Source organism: Erithacus rubecula (assembly GCF_903797595.1).
Source record: "Erithacus rubecula genome assembly, chromosome: 4".
Classification (NCBI taxonomy): domain Eukaryota; kingdom Metazoa; phylum Chordata; class Aves; order Passeriformes; family Muscicapidae; genus Erithacus; species Erithacus rubecula.
Window position 1 is genome coordinate 18,947,963 of NC_136686.1, and position 20,771 is coordinate 18,968,733.

Here is a 20,771-nt window from a genome sequence, read left to right on the forward strand (position 1 = left end):
GAGTCCTGCAAGGAACAGCCTTTCCTGGAGTCTCAGGTGGTCTCAGTCACGAAGGTACCAATGTGCAAGCAAGGCCTGGAATTCAGGCAATCAGTTCTTACAGACCTTATCAGCTCAGCTTGCAAAGCACCTCAGCGGACACAGAGATGAGTGACTGGGAAGTGTTCTATGGAGGTTCCACAGAGTTCTTTATTGTTTTGACAGCAGCATTCCACTGAATGGGTACAAGCGGGGTTTTTTATAGGGAAACTATGGTTTGGCAAAAGAGCCAATGGTTTGGGGTTGAAGGAATATGATCAATAGTTTTACAAGGACATAAAGTGAGGGTCTGAAGCAGGGAGAAGGGTTTATTCACCTAGTCACCGTGACTAAGCAATTCCTATCTAGGGGAGAGCTCTCCAAGGAGGTCTTGCAGGGGGCCCTGCTCTCTCCATACCTACTATGATCAGCCACTTTCATATATACATCAAGCAAGATTTCTGATGGAAATCAGAACACTGTGGACTTCGGGTTTCCCCTTCCTATCTCCAAGTACATTGACAAGCTTTTAAGGCAGAGTATACATGATCAATCCCAGATGAAAATGTAAAGCTTAATGTCTCCTTTGTAAAGGTCTTTTGCTATAAAGTCACTATACAGCAAAGCAAGAAAGGTCAGGAAGTAACAGCAATAAGTGCAACAGGAGACGTAAGGGTCATACAGGGCAGCATTACAAGTGCTCTATCCCCTTTTTTACTTTTAATATGGAATAGGTAAAATGGTATCCCATCAGAAAAAAAAAAAAAAAAACAATAAAACCACTGCTGCAGAAAAACATCAACTGCTTATCTGGAAAATTTTAAAGACAGACTACGAAAAAATATTTGGCTAATCTATGTAAGACAGCATTCATCAAACTTAAGGGGGTTTGTAATAGAAAAACCGAATACTGCATTTTGTGTGGTGTGTGCCATACTGTGTAAGTGTGGGAAAAAAAAAAATCAGGACACCACCCTACTCCAGTAAAGGACAGGTTTAAGTCAGTTTTCCAATATTGGTTGTGTAGTCAGCAGGAAAACTTGGCCATTAAATTGAGTATTTGAGTTCTATATTTAAGCATGCATCATAAAATTAAGTATGATTTGTTTAAAACAACTTAAGGGGCAGAAATACTCTCCATTCCCCTGGATGAAAATCACTATTTCCCACTTTTTCCTCCTTTAAGAGAGCTGCTTCATGTTTAGCTTCAGATAAAATAAGGGGTTTGAAAGTTACTAGAAATGATATGTCACAAACTACTTAGCCTCACTCTCTACCATGAAGATGAGTCATTTACTGGCATCTTAATGAAACACCTATGCAATAGGTACTAGAGACACTTTTTGATATGACTTGGTACATTTCATCTCTCTCTACAAGGTACATGTAGCAATTTTGGAAATTGGGCCTCATTTCATTTAGGGCAAAAAGGATGCATTTTCCTTTACTGAAATGGTATTATTGATAGGAATAGTATTACACAAGCAACTGTGTACCTGAGGCAAGGGGATGGGAAAGACCCCAAGGGCACAGTTATTCTATAACCACAACAGGCAGCTCAACCACATTGGTGTTATCTCTTGATCAAAATAACAAAAAGACAACAGATTCTTTTTTAAAGGTCAGCTTGTATTGTAAATATCTCTATAAAAACACCTGTAATAGCGCAAAGTAGTACTAAAACAAAAGAGATACATATCTTTCTTTAAACTGTTAAACTTTATTATAAATTAAAATTTCTTTACAAAAAATTGCACATAATTGACCACTCTTAGGTTCTGATGCACTGGCATTTGCAAAAGTTTCTTTAATCTTCAAGTTTAATAGTCTCTGCCATGAGTCCAATGCAGAAAAGGGCAGTAAGCAACCCTCTTAGAGCCTTCAAGTGCAAGAAGCATACTTGTGGCCACGGCAGTTACACTTTCCTTAAGAGCGGCTGCTTTTGTTTTAAATCCTGTAATGAAAAAGTCTCAAAAAAGGTTTAAAAAAGGAAAAACCCAAAATGGACTAGTTGCTTTTTACTGTAAACACAGCCCAGTAAATTAATCCCAAACACAGATCTCTCAGGCATCAGCGAGAGTGTCAAGTGAATCAGGAACAGCAAAACAAAGAAAACAGTAAATAAAAAGAAAACATAAAAAAATAAAGTCTGTCATTTTGATTAACTATACTTACGTAGATGACGTTATGAGAATCTGGCAGGGCCCAGAAGCAAGGCCAGACAGGGAGTTCATGTTTCCAGAAGAAGGTCATGTTAATTGTTTCCAGGTTCACGGAAAGCAGACTGGAGACTTGATATGCTCAGCAATACTCATCTGCCTTACTTAGATCTTAGGGCATGGATCAGCCTGAAGAACCATTCAACTGATTTTGGCATTTTATAGGACTTATGGCTGACCATACCCAGCGTTCAGTGATTCTTGTTTTCTGTTCTGTAAGTGTTTAAATTTAAAAGCTCATCTAGGCTGACTCCAACCTCTTGGCACTTGGAAACTAGTTTTCTCAGGTTATCAGTTTTACCTCCTCCTGATGCTTCAAACAAGAGTTGCTGAAAGAGATGGGGAAGCAGATATAAGATTTAGCCAGAGCCTGAGCATCACCACATCTATGGATATGGGATATGCAGAGAATTTATATGAAACCTCAAACTTAATCATAAGGAGAAAACATTACATCTTTCCATAGTGTTGCACATAGAGGTAACTTCTGAAGGGCTCTCTGATATAAATGATGGACCTGTAAAATAAAGGCAAGTATTAAGCATCAGCAGAATTTCATGCATTCAAAATGAATTATTTGAAGCACAAAAATCTCTTGCAATAATTTTGAAAATAGTTTTGAAGTCAAGCATTAAATTGGTACTAAAAGCAAAGGCAAGTTTATGTCTGACCTTAATTCTGACCCTTGTATGAACATGATTAGTTACATGAGGACCTGCTATTTTTCTTCACAAGATTCTTGCCTCATTCATTGCACAGGATGGAACACATTCAGGGAATGAAGCAGCTTACTGAGTATTTCTTTCACCACTCAATATGTAGTCTCAAGTCTTGTTTATTGCATATCATCACAATCCTGCAATGAAAATAACTGTTTCATGGGTTTTTTTCCTTCAGCATCTATCTATGCTTTAACCATCAATATAAGTCTTTGCCACTCTCAAAAAAAAAAATGGTTTTATTATTTTATGGTTCATAATAAAGGACCAAAATATTTAATACTAGTACTTACTCAAGTGTCCTTCAACTACTGGTATCTTAAGTCCCAACTTCAATCAGAATCACTAGGGAGGTATTTGGTGGCATTTTAAATACTTGTACCCATTTTCATATTCTTTTAACAAACCTTCACATGACTCTGAAGGAAATAAATGACAGGTTCTCCAGGAACAGGAAATCCAGAATCTGAATCACAATTCAACTTTAAACCCATATCCTACTTGTTTACTAGAAAACCCAGTTATCTGGAACAATCACTGATTTGTGTAAACAGTTTTAAGTGCTCACTACATCCCCGACCAAAACCCTCACAAAAGCCCAACTGCACTGTGTGTGACTACTTAAGTGATTTTACCACATACCATATAACTAGTGAGGTGGTTGCAGAAGAAAACCACAAGATTTCTTCTGGGTGTAATCCAGCTACAATGTTTCACATATGCCTTCATTTTAATTGGTTGATTTTCTTTAAGGGCCTACTTTTTATGCATTTGACATATACTTCTCGAGCCAAACAGTTCTTTTCAGTCACCAGCCTTACTGTAGGCAGTGTCCTAAGATGTAGTCCATCTAATACAATGACTGAAGCAGGGATCTGTGACTAATTACAGATTACACCAAACCATCAACACAGAGACAGAATTAAGGTTAAATAGGCAATCCAGCCTTTGATATCTCCTGACTTTGAGCTATTTGATCTAACAAACCAAGTAATTCTACTTAGGGGATGTTCTTTTTAAACATTCTAGGAGACCACAAAAAAAGGAAAGAAAACATTTCATATGTGAGTCTGACAACAGGCATGCTACCCTTTATAGATCAGCTAGAGCTTTAATACTGATTCAGAACAAAGACCACTGACAAAAAAGAAGGATGCTAACAGTAAGTCACTGCAAGATAACAGAAAACCAGACACAGCAGAGAAGTAGCTCAAATACCACAAGCAAGTGATGAGTCACAAATCCAGGACCTCCTGATAGCCCCCACCCTCAAATACACGGCATCTTTCCACAGGTGGAAGAGTATTTTGAAGGTTACAGCAACAATACCAGGAAGATCATTCTGTTTGAAAAGTGACAGAGTTGCTGTGCCAAAAAACCTTCTCTGTGTTTGTACACAGAGTGATATTTCCCTACCCTAAGTACTAATAAGTAAACCTATTATTATTGGAAAAAAGCAACTGGGGTATTTTGTGTCGTCAGAAACTATGGAAACTCCGTACACTAGTTTGGCAGACCCATCCTTCCAACTACTTCACAGAATCAAGTAATAGTCTGGGTTGGAAGGGACCTTACAGATCATCTAGATAACAAAACCCCTGTCAGGGGCAGAGACATCTTCCACTAAATTAGACTAGGTTGCTCAAAATCCCACCCAGTCTGGCCTAGAGACCTCATCCCTAAAAGCAATCTACAACTTCTCTGGGCAATCTATTTGTCTCTCATCACCTCACAGTAAAGTTGTTTTTCCTAATACCCAATCTAAACCTGCTCTCAATTTGAAGCTATTCCCTCTTGTCCTAGTATGACATGCTCTTCTAAGTTCTCTCCAGCTCTCTTGTCCACTTCTAAAGACAGTCACCAGCATCTTCCAGCACGAGCCTTCTACCTCAATTGTCAAAAACATTTCTCATACCTGAAGCAGATGTTTTGGTGTTTATAAACAAAAGTATTTCAACTAATTAGAAATCTTGTATCTACAAGATTACCACTGCTTTGGATAAAGGCAAGTTATGAGAAGTTTTATAGAATTTCATAATTATTCATTTTAGTACACTGTGGTAACTTACTTCTCTTTGTCCCATTAGAAAGCATTCGGCAGCAATGGCTCTGAGGAAAAGAAATATATAAAAACATTTATTCTTGAATTATTTTAAATGCCATTAATGGCAGAATACTGACTGTGGAATGGAATGACTAATTCCTTGAGAAGAAACTAACTTCCAATGAGGTTAATCCATTGTGAAAAGATAAAAATAGCCATTTTTTAAAAACAACCTTACATGAGCAAGACATTTCAGTGGTTCCCCATTATGAACAAACACTGAAGAAAAAGATCAGTTCAGCATCACTGGATAATGGAGAATACTGCTATTGTGATATATAAAGGGGAGGGGTAGAGAGGGGGAGACAGAAGTCAATAGTTGAATTTAAAAAGGCAACTTGTAAATACATCATTCATATTTATCTGCATAATATCCATTCACTTAAGTTTCCCCAAGAGGGAAATTTCATTTCTCATTTTAAAGAGGTGACAGTATCTCTGTCTGCTGTAATGAACAGTTACTTTCTAAATAATAAGCTAATGAAAGAAGCTTCCAGTGCAAGCCCAATTGGAAGGACATTTCAGATTTACCTTTGTGAAGTAAACCTTACAAACAAAAGCAATAGCTATGAAAACAGATGTATGACTGTTGCATTACATTTTCCAGATGGCCAGGCATGTTGGGATATTATATGTAAACATCTTGGCTTGTAGTTTCAGAATCTGAACATTGCTCTCCTCCCAGTATCGCAGAAGCAGTCTGTAAAAGGTATCCATGAGAAAGGAACACTGCTCTAATCACTTGGAACAAGCTATCCAAGATAGAAACACATTACACAAAGTAAACCTAAATCTGAGTCAAGAGTTAAAGTAGGAAAATGCCCAAGCCAACATATACAGTATTGATCATGCTCTCAGAACAAAACCAGTTAAGATACACTTTCAGAGAATAACTAAGGAGTGTTAAATCAGAGAGAAAACATGATCTTGGCATATTACAAGTGGATTCACTTTTAGCGTGCACAAGGTTACTGCACATCTGAACAGAGAAATTAGTTTTATAGTAATGGGCTAGGGATACTGCTCAGTCAATTTGCACCGATTTCATGCAGTATCAACATTGTCTAAGGGAGCTGCAAATTCCATCTGGACAGAATCGAAACTTGGTTTAAAATTAAGCCATTCAATTTCAAGTGTCAAAGGCAGGTGTGTCTCACTCTCCCCATGCCTACAACCACACATGAGCCTTGCTTTGAGTTCTTTGGGGTGACTGTTGATGACAAACGGTGTTTTGGGACTTTTCAATATTGCTCAAATATTCAAGCATTCAGTGCACCTGAACACAGTAAAACATGGACTCTAATCCTGGAAAAGCACATTCTGAAATACTGTTCAAGTAAGAGTCAGTGCAATGCTTACATTAACTGGTTGTTTCCCATCAGATTTCCTTTAAATTATGATTTATCACTGTAAATGTCAAGCCTTAATCTAGCACTGTTAGAGACTGGTATATTCATTTTCAACTGTTCTGAAATTATACTTGTAATAGATCATCAAGTAACAACAAGATTTTAATACATATCTGATGTTTCTCTACCCACTTGAAATTTTGACCATTTGTAGTCATCACGTACAATGTAGAGCTAATTTCTGTATAATTATAACCTGCCTGTAGTTAGAACAGAACACCAACAAATCTAAGATGGAGATGACATCAGAAGGCACAATATGCCATGCAACATGCAGTAATAGAGGAATAGTTTTACTTCTGTAGCAGAAAGCAAATCATGCATATCTTGCACAAAAAACAATAGCTTTGTTAACTGCCTGCCTTAATTACAAGTATTTTTACATACCTCAGTGCAAGTCCAGGATTAGTAGGCATGGTAGAACAAAACCGTTCCAAGGTTTTGGAATGCTGAGATTTTGGAATGCAGCTCAAATAAAAAAGAATTACCTGTAGAATATTAATTATAAACATTAATCCACCTTATAGCTACTACTTTGCTGAGAATAATGATATGACAAACTATGAACACTATGACTAAAATGAGTTGCCACCTTGAAACCTTATCCCTCAAGGGAAAAGAAATCAATTTGCATAATATGCAGTTAGTGCCAAGTTGCTACCACCACCTATTTTAGTCCTTTCTGCATTTAGTGCATAAAGATAAATGAACTCCTTGTTAGCAAAATGGAATCCAAGATTTCTATAAGCTTGATTCTGTCTGTAAAAGTGCTCAACTTTTTCCTCCTACTTTTTTCTTCTGTTTCTCAACCATTATAATTTCTGTGATTAAATCTGTTTCCATCTGCCAGTAGTACAGCTCTGCAGACATCTCTTGTGTAACCATATCTTCCTTCCCTTACCTATTTTCCCTTTTCTCTAGAAAAAAAAACAATTTTTCATTACCATGCCATCAAGTTTTTCTTTGCATTACAAGAACTTTATTTGGAAAGGTCACTGCTAGACACTCTTCTGCACAAAACACTATTACACTCAGACACTTCCTTCTTTTTCTAGCTCTCAGTGCTCATATACTGGTGCTGTACTTGAACAAATATATTACAGATAACCTGCTAACTGGTCATCAGAATCTTTAACTGAAACTGTCCACAGACACATTTTTACCTTATTATGAAACTCATAATTGGTCCAATAATCAGCAGTACTAAATGGAATTGGGTATCGTGTGGGGACTGTCACCAGACATCTATTCACTAGATCAGTAAAAAGCTTGAATTCTTGAACTTTGTTGGTGGATTCAACAACTTTGCTATTGAGAAAAACAAGGTAACTGGAAGAAAAAAAAAAAAGAAAAGAAGAAAGATGGTTCTGGTAGCATTCACGTAATAGTTGAGATTAATTAACTTTATTCCTTTAAGAACTTACTCCAACCAAATATTCTGAACAGTTTCCTGCTGCATCACTGCTCCCAGAGCTGCTTCATAAGCATCCAGTGCTTCACCAACACTCGCGTGAAGAGACTGGCACAAACTGTTTACATAAAAAGAGTAACTGTTGTATGTCAAACAATTCATGTAATTAGACATTCAGGGTAAGACACAGTTAAGAATTTCCCATTCTCAGATCAAATAAAAAAAACACTATTTTCAATTTAACTGCATCACGGACTAATTTATTACTCATTTTATTGGAATGGGTAAGTCTCAAAAGCAGGTAACAAGGAATAATAAAACAACCATGAAGTTTAAAATGCAGACCTTAAAAATAAATTAAATATTACAAACTATCTTCTACTCTTGTATTCTTTACTAATCCTTCTAATAGGAATGCTCTACTTGCTACAGAATGGAGACAAGTCTTGGATTTCGATTTGGAAAGCTCTAGAACAATACATTTTGAAGTCCAATTAAAGCCACTTGAGAAATAGTATCAGTCTCTGGCAACAAAGTTAGTATTTTGAAACAAGTATTACCAGGATCTGATGTAGAAATACTGATTGTGTCAGAGAGAAAAAAAAACCCTGACAGAGGGTCAACCCACCACCCCTTTTGTTTAATAGCTTCACAAACATACAGTTAGTCGAACACACAGACCTCATCAAAGACAGGAGCAGACACATTCTTAGACCAAGACACAATGAAAACTCCATATTTCAAAGTGGAATGTAACAAGAAAAGGTAAGACTTTCAGTAAGTAATGGGAGGAATCTAACAACCTCATAAAGGAGTATACAGAAATACATAAAGCATGACAGGGCTGACCTTGCTACCGAATTCTCCTGACTAAAGTCACATAACCAGTGATGGATTCTACTCCTGCTTTCCCCAGGAATTCTAAATCACCTATTTGCTACTCTTTCAAAAATAGTGTGTGTATACATTTGTGTGCAAATACATGCATGCATGCACACACAAATGATCTTTTCAAGATCACTGTTACAAGACCTTTAAGGCTTTGCTGATTCTATTTTCAGCTGGTAAAAGTGAACTTTAATGATTTTTTGTACTCCATAGCTGAAGAAAGGAAATAGAGATACACAGGTACTGAGACATTTACTGCAGCAAAACTCAAACAGAAAAATCGCTCAATGATTAGCCCTGAAAGTAATTTAGTAACTTATTTCAAGAACACTTACTTTCCCTCTTAGAAGCAGGTGCTAAAATACAGGAGAATCTGAGCTTAAGCCAGAGTGCCTTATGACTAAATAGTGACCTCAAGTGTCTTAATAACAATACTTCTACTGTGTAAGTGCCAAACCCAAAACTTAGCTTGTCAAGAGGCATTTTGTTAAAAAAAAAAATTTGAAGTATTTAAGTTGGTAATAATAGACAATACAAAAAAAAAAAACCCAAAAAAGCCCCACCAAAAACAAATCTATGAAGATAAACTTTATATAAGGTTTAGGTCAAATTTTCTTGAAAACCATACATTTTACCTGTAAGTTGTCCACCAATTAAAAACAATAAGCAACAGTGTTGAAGTTCTGAGGAGTCCTCACTCAGTATGTGAAGCAGTATCATTCTTGCCCTTTTACTTATCTGAAAAGCCAAATAGCTACTTGTGAAGACTGACAAACCCAGACCATGAAATGGTAAATTTGTTAAACAGCCTAAGCCAGCACCTCAGGAACCACAGTTAAGTAGCCAGTCTAAGTTACAGGCAGTTAATAATGTGGTGTCCAGAAATTCATTCTACTGGTCCTATCAAGAGGAATTATGAGAGAAATAGAGAAAAAAAAAAAAAAAAAGAAAAAAGATTGTGCACACATGACAAAGACATCTTCCTTTACAACCTCTTGCTGTGGAGCTTTTCCATGAACAGTTGAAACAATGAGACAAGGAGCTGGGGAGATCAGAACTAAACAGAATGGAAACTTTTGTAAAGTAAAACTATTGCAAAATAAAAGGAAGAAAACTGAAAGCCAAGAGAAAGAACAACACCACTACTAGCAGCTACTTAAAATAGAAGCAAAACGAACAAAAAAATAGTTTTGAGGTGAACACACCTATTACCTCTCCCATAGGTCAGAATTTCTGAAAGATTTCTCAAGTGGAAATTTTAATTTGACATGCAACTCAGTTTCATTAAATTATCTCCATTGTGCAGCAGGCCAGTAGGTTCTCTAAGGGCTGGCCAAGCATTCGTTCAGAGAATCCAAAGTGATACATCCTTAGGTAAGTAATGAATACTCTGCTTTTGTAAATGCAATTGACTCAGACACAATAATTGATTCTCAGAAATTCCTGGGAAAATCTCACCAGTAGATCTGCCACAGATATGGGATTTGCTGGTTAACAACATCATCAGTAAGATGTTCTTTATAGAGAGGTGATGTAAATTCAATTGGCATTGGAAAATTCAAGAGATATCTACAAGAGAAAAAAGCAGTAGTAGTAAACAAGAATAGCCTACATGGAAGAATCCCATGTAGGTGTAACGTTCAATTACAAAGTCCAGCACAAAAAATACTAACACACTTTTCCTAGATTTCAGTTTACCCAGACAAAAATCTGTGCAGAAAGTATTACATAGAAACATAGAAATAATTAATATAGAAGGCATTTGCTGTCATTATGTACAAAGTTAAATATTGCCTTTTATGACAGACTCCCTTCTTCCTTCATAAAATACATCAAGTATGTAAACAAATGTAAGCAAGAATAAAATCTAACACTTAACTTAGAGATAAAAACATTACAACAGCTCATCTGAATGAGCTTTAGCATGCAAGGTTTTTGCTTAGAAGACCTTCAGAGGCATCTGTATTGACCATAGGGAAATTTGGAGATTTTAAAACTTGTGTCTTTCAACTAGGTGTTAAAATTCAAGAGGAAAATAATCAGGCTGTATATGAAAACTGTATCTTTTCATCAACAATAATTTAATTAATAGCATCCTGGACCTTTTGATCGAGGTCTTTTCCAAGTCCTTAAACAGTGTATTTTAGATATGCCATTTCAGGTTCCTAGCTTTAGGGGGAAAAAATAAACAAAACCAAATTTGGCATATATATGATTGATTTGCATCACCAAAATTCACACATTCAACTTGCTTGCTGCTTTATTTTTAGATGCTCATGACTTTATAAATAAATTGCAGTCTATGAAAAAACAAGTGTAAGCCTTACACCTTATAAGTTTTGGGCTATCATGCAATTAAAGAAAATGCCAATATTGCCAAAATTTAAATTAAAAAATTATTCTAAACATACCTTAAGAGATCCATGGGACCATGCTGTTGGCAAGTATTCTCAAAGAAAGCTGCCACGAAATCTTGTAAGAGTGGAAGAATACTGCTTGACTTTTCCTGTTTTGTTGTTTGGGTTTTTTTTTTAAATGAAAGAAATTAAAATCAAATATCAGACTGAATATGGTGATGCCTTAAGTTTCAGCTTTCATATTTTCCAGATTTTGTGCTGCATTAGTATATAACTCCAAATAAAGTGTTAGCAAGTTCTCTTCACAGTTTAGTTAGACAAAACAATCCTTTTCCAGCCTGAGAACCAAGGACACCATTGCAGCTTCCTGCCCAAAAAGTGTAAACAACAGCAAACTGAGGAGGAGAGCAATCTGGGAGGATGGGACTTCATAACCTGAAGCTGTAATTGGACAATTAAGCCCAATATGTAAATGGACCAAAACTTATAAAAGTGGGAAAACTCGTGACTGGGGGATCCATCTGGGGTGGAGCCATGGCTGGGCTTACTTTATTCCTTTAACACTGTCTAGCCTCTGTTCTAAGTCAGCCTCTCAAGGAATCAATGGTAAAACTAATTCAAGCAAAATAAATAAAAAGTGGTGTGTCTATCTCTGCAATGCTCCATTGTCTTCATTCTCTCACAAATGAAGTTTAAATGGGGCAGTCAGCAGTAGAAAGAAAGTAAAAAAATATTACAGGGTGTACTTTTACTTTCTGTTATTCTTGCTTCAGGATATTATTTAACACAGAATTAGAACAACCCAAATTATAAATCTATGATTTTATTCAACTGCTAAGATTATCTTTTATCATATCATTGTCTTACCAATTATACTTTTACTATTTATAGGAAGGAGTACTAGACATTATAAAAATATCATGAAGTTGAATCAATTTGATAAGATGTTTAAACAACACACTAACCCCAAACTTTGTAGAGTTAGCAGAGCAGCAAGTAAGTTTTGAAGTAGAATATTACCTGTGAAACAAGGAATTTACACAATCGATAAAAAATTTCTGCATTCTGAGGATTCTTCTCAAAAGCTCCAATCCACACATTGTGGGCATTTTCACTCTGCTCCATTTGCAAATACAAGGTGGCCAAACTCTCCAAGAGTTGACAGTTGTTAGGGCAAAGCTCCAATAAAGATCTACAAAGTTCTGCAGCAGACTCCCACCTTAAAGAAAAGTAAAAGTTAAGTTTAAAAGAAAAAAAAAAAAAAAAAAAAGGAAAAAATAGTAGAGTACTCCAGAAAAGAATGTCTTGAAACAACTTACCTTTCAAGAAGTTTCAGCAAAGCTATCATGTTTCTGTAGAGAGGAAAGCAGATGGCTATTCTTTTGTCAGCCTGAAGGCTTTCATCAGTACATGTTTTGACTGCATCTTCAAAACAAAAATAAAAAATGAATCCTTCACACCTCAGTGTCAAAGTTATGTGAAGCCTTAGCACAATAAAATGTCTCCTTGAACATATGGAAAATACAAGTGTGAAAAGGTATTTCTGAGAGTGCTGTTTATGCAAATTATTAGAAATAGCTGATCATCTTCGGAAAAGCTCGCTTTACTTATCACCACAGTACAAAGACAAATCTTTGTTTCATCTCTTACTTGTTTTAAAAATAGGAAACAACCTACCAATGAAACATTAAAGCAATGTTACAGACAAAAGAATATCACTAGATGTAAAATCATATTCCAGGATTTTAAGCATAGCTGCTGAAAGCTACTGAGGCAAAAAGCTGATACAGATTATTATTTTCCTGCTCAGTGTAATAAAAAGTCATCCAACAAGGAACACCCCACTACCATAGCTAGACTGCCTTCACTCACACTGTTTGGCAACTCAATACTGCCACTGGCTGACCACTAAACACTGACATTTATAAATACTACATAAAAGTATTTGTCAGCTACTATGAAGTCTACCTCTGGCAGCACCATCATAAGCTAAAACCTCAATTTCTTCTAATATCTTGATTTTCCATTTAAAAAAATTGATTCAATTTACTTAAACTGTGAATTAAGATAAACACATGCATTGTTCTGCCACTTTTAAGAACATACACTAATATTCCAGGAAAGCAACTTTCCAACAAAAAATCCTACTGAGAGGAGAAAGGATAAGAAAGACTGACAACTGAAGCTTGGCTTTATGTTTGCATAAGCCAAAGAAATGTCATACAATCACAAGCCACTGGTCTTCTCTGAACTATCATATTCTACCAAGATAAAGCTGTGGATTGAAACCACAGATGAAAAACTCAGTGTTAAGCACCCAAGAACGTGGATTTTCCTCACTACTCTGTTAAAATCAAAATGCAATAATCACTGGATTAATTCAATGGCTTACCATAATCATCAGCACTGCCTTGAAATTCCGAAGTTGAATAATACTTCTTGAATTACAATATGTGAAAAATGTATTAAGTATTTACCACCTTAACCTTACCTTCAAACATAGCTAAAAGTGTATCAGGATCAGTCTTCACATCTTGAACTGTCTGCCATGGTATTAAAAACGGCTCTTTATGCACAATCCTTGAAGGACTGACATTAGCTGGATCATAGAACTTCACTGGGAGAACACCAAATTCAATTAGATGTATGTAAGCCAGCCAAGCCAAGCAACGGTCACTTGCAGTAAGGTGCTCTGATATTATCTTTTCATTTGCTGACTTTAAAGCATTCTGTAAATGTTAAAAGAAATACATTACACTTCAACCACAAAGCTTTTAAGATTTAAGAACAGGAAAAGAAAACAGGAAGAGTAAATTCTAATATTCTCAACATTTTTCCAGAGACAAAACAAGAACTAATTCTTCATACAAATCAGGATCATATTCAGCTTATGTGAATACATCACTATTCAAATTATGCACAGTTTCTAGTAAAAAGTTCAGAAAAACTCCAGATTCATTATTGCAAAAACTGAAGAGAAAGATACTTTGAAAACATACATCTCCCAACATGTGTTCGTTCCATTTTCCTGCTTTATTCTCCTATTACTTCCAGTTCCACAGAAGTAATACAGGAGCTAGACACAACTCATCTACAACCTGGATTCACCTTACTATATATCCTACTAGGTTTTGTTTGTTTGGCTTGGTGTTTTTGTTTATTAAATTCTTGTCATAAAACTACTAAGTCAGACCTATTCAGATCTACTGAAAGGGCCATCATCTCTAAACATGTTTTAAAAAATGTTTTGGAAAACTTACTGAGAACAAGGATATTATTTCAAAATTTTCTACTAGTCTTATACAAAGAACAGTCCAGTTAAACTAGCAGATCCCAAATAAAATAATTAGAGCAGGCAATTAAATAAAGTCTAAACACAAATTCCTTCTAAAACACTGCAGAACCTCATGATGCAATGTGCCAACATCTTTCTGGACAAACACAGTACAATCAAAGAAAGCATTTTTCAACAGAATAAATATACTTGCAAATTTAGGCAAAATTCAGCAGGACACAAGTCCCAAAATTAGTGAAAACTGGTGTTTCAAAAGCATTTCACTTATTCACTCCACAAAATACTTTCAAAAAATTACTTTCAAATTTTCCAATACATACTGCTATTTACTCTGAAGTAGCAATTACTTCGAAATTATTTTCTCTGAAATACGATTAAATACTCTTTTGCCAAGCCCTTCTTTTGAACTGCACATTTCAGATTAATTTGCAAAAGTAAAAAGTTTGGCTTTGTGATGCCTCTTCGAAGAAATGTAAGGTAACCAGTGTTATTCTTCCTGGATTCTCTCACTGGATTTTCATACTGATTTGACACAAACACTTTACTCTCCCTGCTCTTTTTATTCATTCAGTTACATTTCTCAGTACATCTGGGGAAAGCCAGCACAGCATTGTGCTTTCCCATACCAGCTGGAGCCAGAAAAAAGCCAGGCTGCAGCAAGCAACAGGTGGCACCTGCTGGCAGGAATGAAACAACCTGCAACTAAAAGGACAGAGCTCCCACTTCAGGAGAGGGTGATGTCCATTTCTCACCCTCAGCCAACACTTTTATCATCCATGCAACAGTTAACAGTCACCTAAATTATATCTACAGTCATAGTTCTGGCCTGAGATAACTCAATGACTTCAGAGTTGATAGAAGCAATAAAATCTAATTTAACAGTATCCATATTTGAGAGCAGGGCAATACTGTTAGATAATCACTATGTTCATTCCCAAGAACTACTAGTTTGTTAATTTCGGTAGTTAATTTTGAAACCTGAGGCAATACTCACAGACCTTTCACTGCAAAAACCTGATCAATGGGTTACTAGAAACCAAAAAACAAATTCTCCCTGGGAATTATTTTGAGACACAGTAGTCTAAGCCAATAGCCACACGAACAAAAAAGGTAGGCAACAAAACCCCAAAGATATATTCAGCTTTTCAAATGGCATGATAGCTCAAAGCAGAGGCCTCTATTTGTTGAAGAAATTCTCCTAGAGGAAGGCACAGTTCCACTAAAGTTCAAACTACCAGTCACGTGCATTAAGAAGGTGAAGCTATGAAAACACTCCTAGGGTGTAACTTGGAAGTTACCTGCAGCAGAACAAGAGCATTCTGATGTCTTCCTGTAAATAGGCTTAAATGAACCCTGTAAAGGAGAGTCTCCAGCAGCTGAAAGGACACAAGATTTGGGTTTTCTCCTCCTCTTGTCACTTCCATTAAGAACTGTAGCATCCTTCCACATACATAGTCTTTTCCATCAAAGGAATTCTCCAAATTCAGAAACTAGAGAAATAAATCATAGTAGCAACAATCACAATACAAGTAAAGCTTCTAGGTTAGAGTTTAAAAATCACGCAGATCACAAACTTCAAATAATGTCTTTTGCTATCTTATGAATTGTGTTTCCCTCCAAATCACATGAAATTTTAACATTAAACCTCAAAAGATACCACTTTTAGTATGCACAAGAACACCCAAATTTTGCAATCAATGTAACATACTGATTTTAAATAACTTTTACTAGCTGAGGAAAACTGATGATTTCTACAAATAACCAGCAAGAACTTGAATAGCTTCATTTTTAACTTTTGAGTTTTCAAAAAGCTACAGTGCTTTTCATTTGACACTTTCCCTGTCACACATGCTGACTTGATACAATAGAAAACACACATTTACAGGAACATATATACTTTGAAATTTTTACTTACTGTCCACCAGATTTGATAAGAAGGAGCATATTCCACTGCTGTTTCACACATTTCCTGTATCTCCTCCTTTGTTCCTCTTTTTGAGAAAAGTCTGAGGTAATGACACCAAATTTCAGGATTTTCTTTATTGTTCTCAAGGGCTCGAGCCAAAACATTTAAAGTAGAATCTAAACACTCAGATGATGAGCTGTAAAAATAAATATTGGAAAAAACCATCACCTTGACTGTGTTGGTATTATGACTTACACAGTATCAAATAAGAAAATAGATGCTTTTAAATGGAATGGAAGTCATACACAGTATGCCATCTTTTTTGACACGTTGTCCTTTACTATCAAGGTTTCAAAGCTTTAGCAAGTTTTCAACTTTCGGAGGCTATCAGGTACAATTTAGTGCACAGAAATAAGTTTTCCATGAAGATTGTCAATTCAAACAAAAGAGTCCAAATTAAATGCAAATAGGTAAGATTGATGTGTAAGTAAAGTTCTCAAGCTGCAAGGATATACAGGCATTTACATCATTCAGATTTAAGAAGTTAAGTAGATATTTTAAAGGTGTAGTAAAGTGAGTTATATTTTTGTTAAATATTTAATTTCTTTTCTACAGACATTAAATATAAGCTTTTATTTCAGCATATCATACAGGTTCTGTCTTTAAGACACTAAAAAAAAAAAAAATAAAAAAGACATTTTCTTTTTTGAAATAAGTCATGAGATGATACCCACCAAGTAATATAAGAGTAGCTGAAATAACTGACTATACTGCAAATCACAGAGCCCAGCTTTAATTCATAAACAGATCTTCCATGAAACCACAGAATGCTTCTGAGGTCCCATTTATTCTGAAAACATCTTTAGAAATTATTTTGCATGGACATTTATGAGAAGAAATACACCAGTCTCAAAAATAACCTAACACAGTTAACCATGCATAAGTCTGAGGCTTTTCCAAGCCCACTACTTTAACCTACTACAGCAGTCAAATTTCTTCAGAGTAGTGAGGAAGGGGGAATGGGAGAGGAGGCTGTTTTAAGAAAAGAATGCCTATCTTCCACTAGGTTTTCTCCCTTCTTTTCTTCATTGTTTCCCAAGTACACTTATATTTAGAAGGCATGCTCTTCTCATGCTGCCACCTGCTGGAAATACTTGGATTACTGGCGTTTTACCCCTTCTATTGTTCAGGCACTTACTGATACAGTTAAATTCATTTTTCCCTATATTTTCTATTATGCACAGTTTAAACAAGGCTTTTAAAGAAGAGCTGCTCCTCTCCATTCCCCTTACTTCCTGCTACAGTTGCTCAGCAGTACCTCACTATTAAAATTGAAATCAATCATTATAATGGATGAAACTATGATGACAGAATTCCCCTTGAAATTATCTGACTGCCAATAGAAACACAGTACCCTGTAGCATAATTTTAAGGAAAATAAGCTAGAGAAACATAGGAAACCAAAGTTTTAAAAAAATCATAAAATAAGAAACCAAATGCTCAATTGGATGATTTCCACGGGGATAAAACCAATTAGTAGAACTGTACTTATAAGAAAGTTTGCTTGATGAAAGTCATTTCAAACATTATTCCAATCATTCACTCTGTAGAAAAGAATGACTTGAGTTAATTGGTCTACTTTTACTACTGGAAGTACAATATTTCACTGTAATCTTACACAGATCACTTTTCAAACATGAACAATTACTTCTCCCACACTACTTTCCATCAATTTCCGTTCTGAATCAGAATCTCCCAAAGATAAACCACTAGTGTAATTTATTACTCATACCATACTAAATACAGTAGGAAACAGAATCTATTTTTTAATCTTCTACTTCTAAGTAATGAATTATTTGTGGCATTGTTGAATAAAGTTCTTTAACATCAAATAGGAAACTTGATCATAGCAGCAAGGGCAAATGTAGCAAGGTCTCAAATGCAGCAGACATACCCTTCATTTTGATTCAAATATTTATATGCAAGTTTAATCCAAAGCTGTACATCACAGGGGTTTTCTTGGACACTTGCTTCCAAGTTGGAAATGTCATCAGTCTCACTTGTGAAATACCGGACATCATCTGGAGTCACCACAGTATCAAACACTGGAACTCTTTTTTTATGTTCTGTGGGATGGGCTGTAAATAATAGACACATTTTTTTTTTAAAAAGAAATTTCCTTCTTAAAACAGTAGTGACCTGAAACTCTCACAAAAGGTGGTATTTATATATTTCAAGAACACCCATTGATCAGAAGTAAATAGCATTATCTCAGCACCCTTCAAACTGTATTGCCTTAGAGAGCTGATTATGAACTGCTTATATTTCAAACATGAAGGAATGAAAGAATTAGCAGTAAAGGCTGCCTTGATCAACAGATACCAACTAAGGCAGTTCATGAGGCAGCATTAGGAACTAGACACATTTGACAAAAAAAAAAAATTATCTCAATTCTGAGTCTCAAAAAATCCTTTTTAGAGATTTGCTAACAAATCCTAAAGCTCCTACTTGTACGAGTCACAAGTGAAACACTGTCAGGTTACTGATGCTCTAGCAGATTCCAAGTCTCAAATGCTGCTTAACCACAGCTCTTTTTAACTCCTGACCTTACACCAAATACTAACTGTACCAATTTAAAGTAACTGAACATGGATGTTTTACTATTTAAAGTTCAGGGGGAGGGGAAAGGAAAAAGCAGGGCTACTGAAGGAAAACTTTTTTTTAAATCCTAATGGTGTATGGGCAAGCCTGAAACATCCTAGGCAAACAGTTCCTTATGTTCCTTTTAAGGATAAGTAATGAGAAATTCCACCCTAATTTCCAGTCCCATTAGAGAAAAAATCTAAAATAATTACAAATGTAGGTCAACGTTTAGTCAAAAATTTAAGCAAAATACAGTTTGAATACATGAAGTATAAAGTCAAGAAAACTATTAAAAGCACTGGTTTTCTCAAGAAGCATTTCAAAAATCAAGTGTTATGAAGAGGTTAGTGGGTTTTCTCCTCCAGTATTCATTTAAAGAGTGCCACACATCTAGATTACCATATTTAATAGGTCCAATACACTGTTCCTCTTCACTGCTGCTACTATCTAACAGAGGTTTTCTCCAGTACTTTGGTCTCCATTTCCTTTTCTCTTTCCAAGTTGTATGTGGAGGTGCTGTAAAAAAAGTAGTAAAAATTTAACTTTTCTGTATTCAAGAGTAAAATACGCTTCCTAATAACGATTTTAGATAAAAAGATTCTATGAATTCAACAGAAGTGTATCTATTTTAATACTACTTATTTAAAATTTATTGTGCTTAAGTGTATAAATAAATTCTACAAATGGAACCCCAGAACTATATTATTATTGCCTTAAATGCCATTGACTTTATTTCACCATAATCAGAATTTATAATGCTGAGATAAATAAATGATATAAAATATATCCTTGGTTTACAACATGATCAAGGAACCTATGAAATTTTTAAAAGTTTATGCATATGGTATTAAATCTACCAAGTTACTTACTGTGACTTTTACTCTCATTGACATTGCTAGCCAGAAGAACAGCCATCTGATCCACTGACATACGGTCTCTGTTTATACCGAAAAGTTTTTCAACATATTTTTCTGAAACAAGAATATGGGCAGCTTAGGTAAGCACTTAAGAGTAAAACAGTTCAGTAAGTTAACAGCAATTTAACACAATCTATGGTAAATTTAGTTTTAAGAGGCATGGTGATTTAACACACTAGCACAAAGAAATGAAAAAGAACAAAGTTCTCTTTGACAACTTGCTTATATGGCAAATGCATTGTTACAAAATTTCAGCTTCACTGAAACAGGTCAATCCAATAGTTACAGAAAGAACTGAGGAATGAGAGAGGTAAAGATTGCATGCTCACTGCTCCCCAACACCCTGAATCCCAGCAATACTTTTTTTTTTTTTTTGAGTGAAATGTTCCTCAGATAAGTAACTGTCTTCTTTAAGACAGCAAGGTAAATATCTACTACAAAGGATTGAAATGGGCAACCAAATAAACTTCATATAGCTGTATGTTCTATACTGCTTCACATCCAAGAACTTGCACCTAGAGCGTTCAATGAAACCCATTCCCTTCAAAAATTAATTTTTAGATAAAAAAAGAGAACAAAAGACTCATAATAACCTGTGGCAGCGCCGATTTCCTCATCAGTGTTTTTTTCTGAACAGCCAATCAGTTCTAAATTGTAAGACAGAATATCCTGAAAGAGCTGCTTACGGCTAAGAGTGCAATCCTTCATATGTTGCCTAAAACAAATAAGCAATTAATACATTTATCATAGCAGCAAAATATTAAGAAAGTATTAAGAAAGTTTTAGTACACGCTCGGGTGAGGAAAACAAAACAAAACAAAACAAAACAAACAAAAAAACCCCACACCCACAGAAATGCTATTCTTTGCTTTGAAATTTGGTTAA

General features: G+C 35.4%; 1 protein-coding gene across 7 annotated transcripts in view; it reads right to left on the reverse strand.

Moving 5' to 3' along the window:
* Nucleotides 1–1,718: 1,718 nt before the first annotated feature.
* The window catches only part of LOC306801432 (zinc finger C3H1 domain-containing protein-like), a 41,000-nt gene continuing 21,947 nt past the window's right edge, over nucleotides 1,719–20,771 (reverse strand). For 6 of the 7 annotated variants that reach the window (XM_079304506.1, XM_079304505.1, XM_079304504.1 and 3 more), the window contains exons 18-35: nucleotides 20,480–20,601; nucleotides 19,839–19,940; nucleotides 19,369–19,485; nucleotides 18,281–18,464; nucleotides 16,336–16,522; nucleotides 15,719–15,910; nucleotides 13,617–13,854; nucleotides 12,445–12,550; nucleotides 12,146–12,344; nucleotides 11,180–11,274; nucleotides 10,227–10,337; nucleotides 7,894–7,998; nucleotides 7,633–7,798; nucleotides 6,857–6,957; nucleotides 5,659–5,760; nucleotides 5,026–5,065; nucleotides 2,692–2,754; nucleotides 1,719–2,566 (exon numbers count right to left, since the gene is read on the reverse strand). In XM_079304506.1, coding sequence (XP_079160632.1) covers nucleotides 2,429–2,566; nucleotides 2,692–2,754; nucleotides 5,026–5,065; nucleotides 5,659–5,760; nucleotides 6,857–6,957; nucleotides 7,633–7,798; nucleotides 7,894–7,998; nucleotides 10,227–10,337; nucleotides 11,180–11,274; nucleotides 12,146–12,344; nucleotides 12,445–12,550; nucleotides 13,617–13,854; nucleotides 15,719–15,910; nucleotides 16,336–16,522; nucleotides 18,281–18,464; nucleotides 19,369–19,485; nucleotides 19,839–19,940; nucleotides 20,480–20,601 — 2,368 coding nt within the window. In that variant the 3' untranslated portion in view covers nucleotides 1,719–2,428. Of the gene's footprint in view, nucleotides 2,567–2,691; nucleotides 2,755–5,025; nucleotides 5,066–5,658; nucleotides 5,761–6,856; nucleotides 6,958–7,632; nucleotides 7,799–7,893; nucleotides 7,999–9,428; nucleotides 9,507–10,226; nucleotides 10,338–11,179; nucleotides 11,275–12,145; nucleotides 12,345–12,444; nucleotides 12,551–13,616; nucleotides 13,855–15,718; nucleotides 15,911–16,335; nucleotides 16,523–18,280; nucleotides 18,465–19,368; nucleotides 19,486–19,838; nucleotides 19,941–20,479; nucleotides 20,602–20,771 lie in introns of those variants that run through there. The other variant, XM_079304509.1, reaches the window with a different exon arrangement.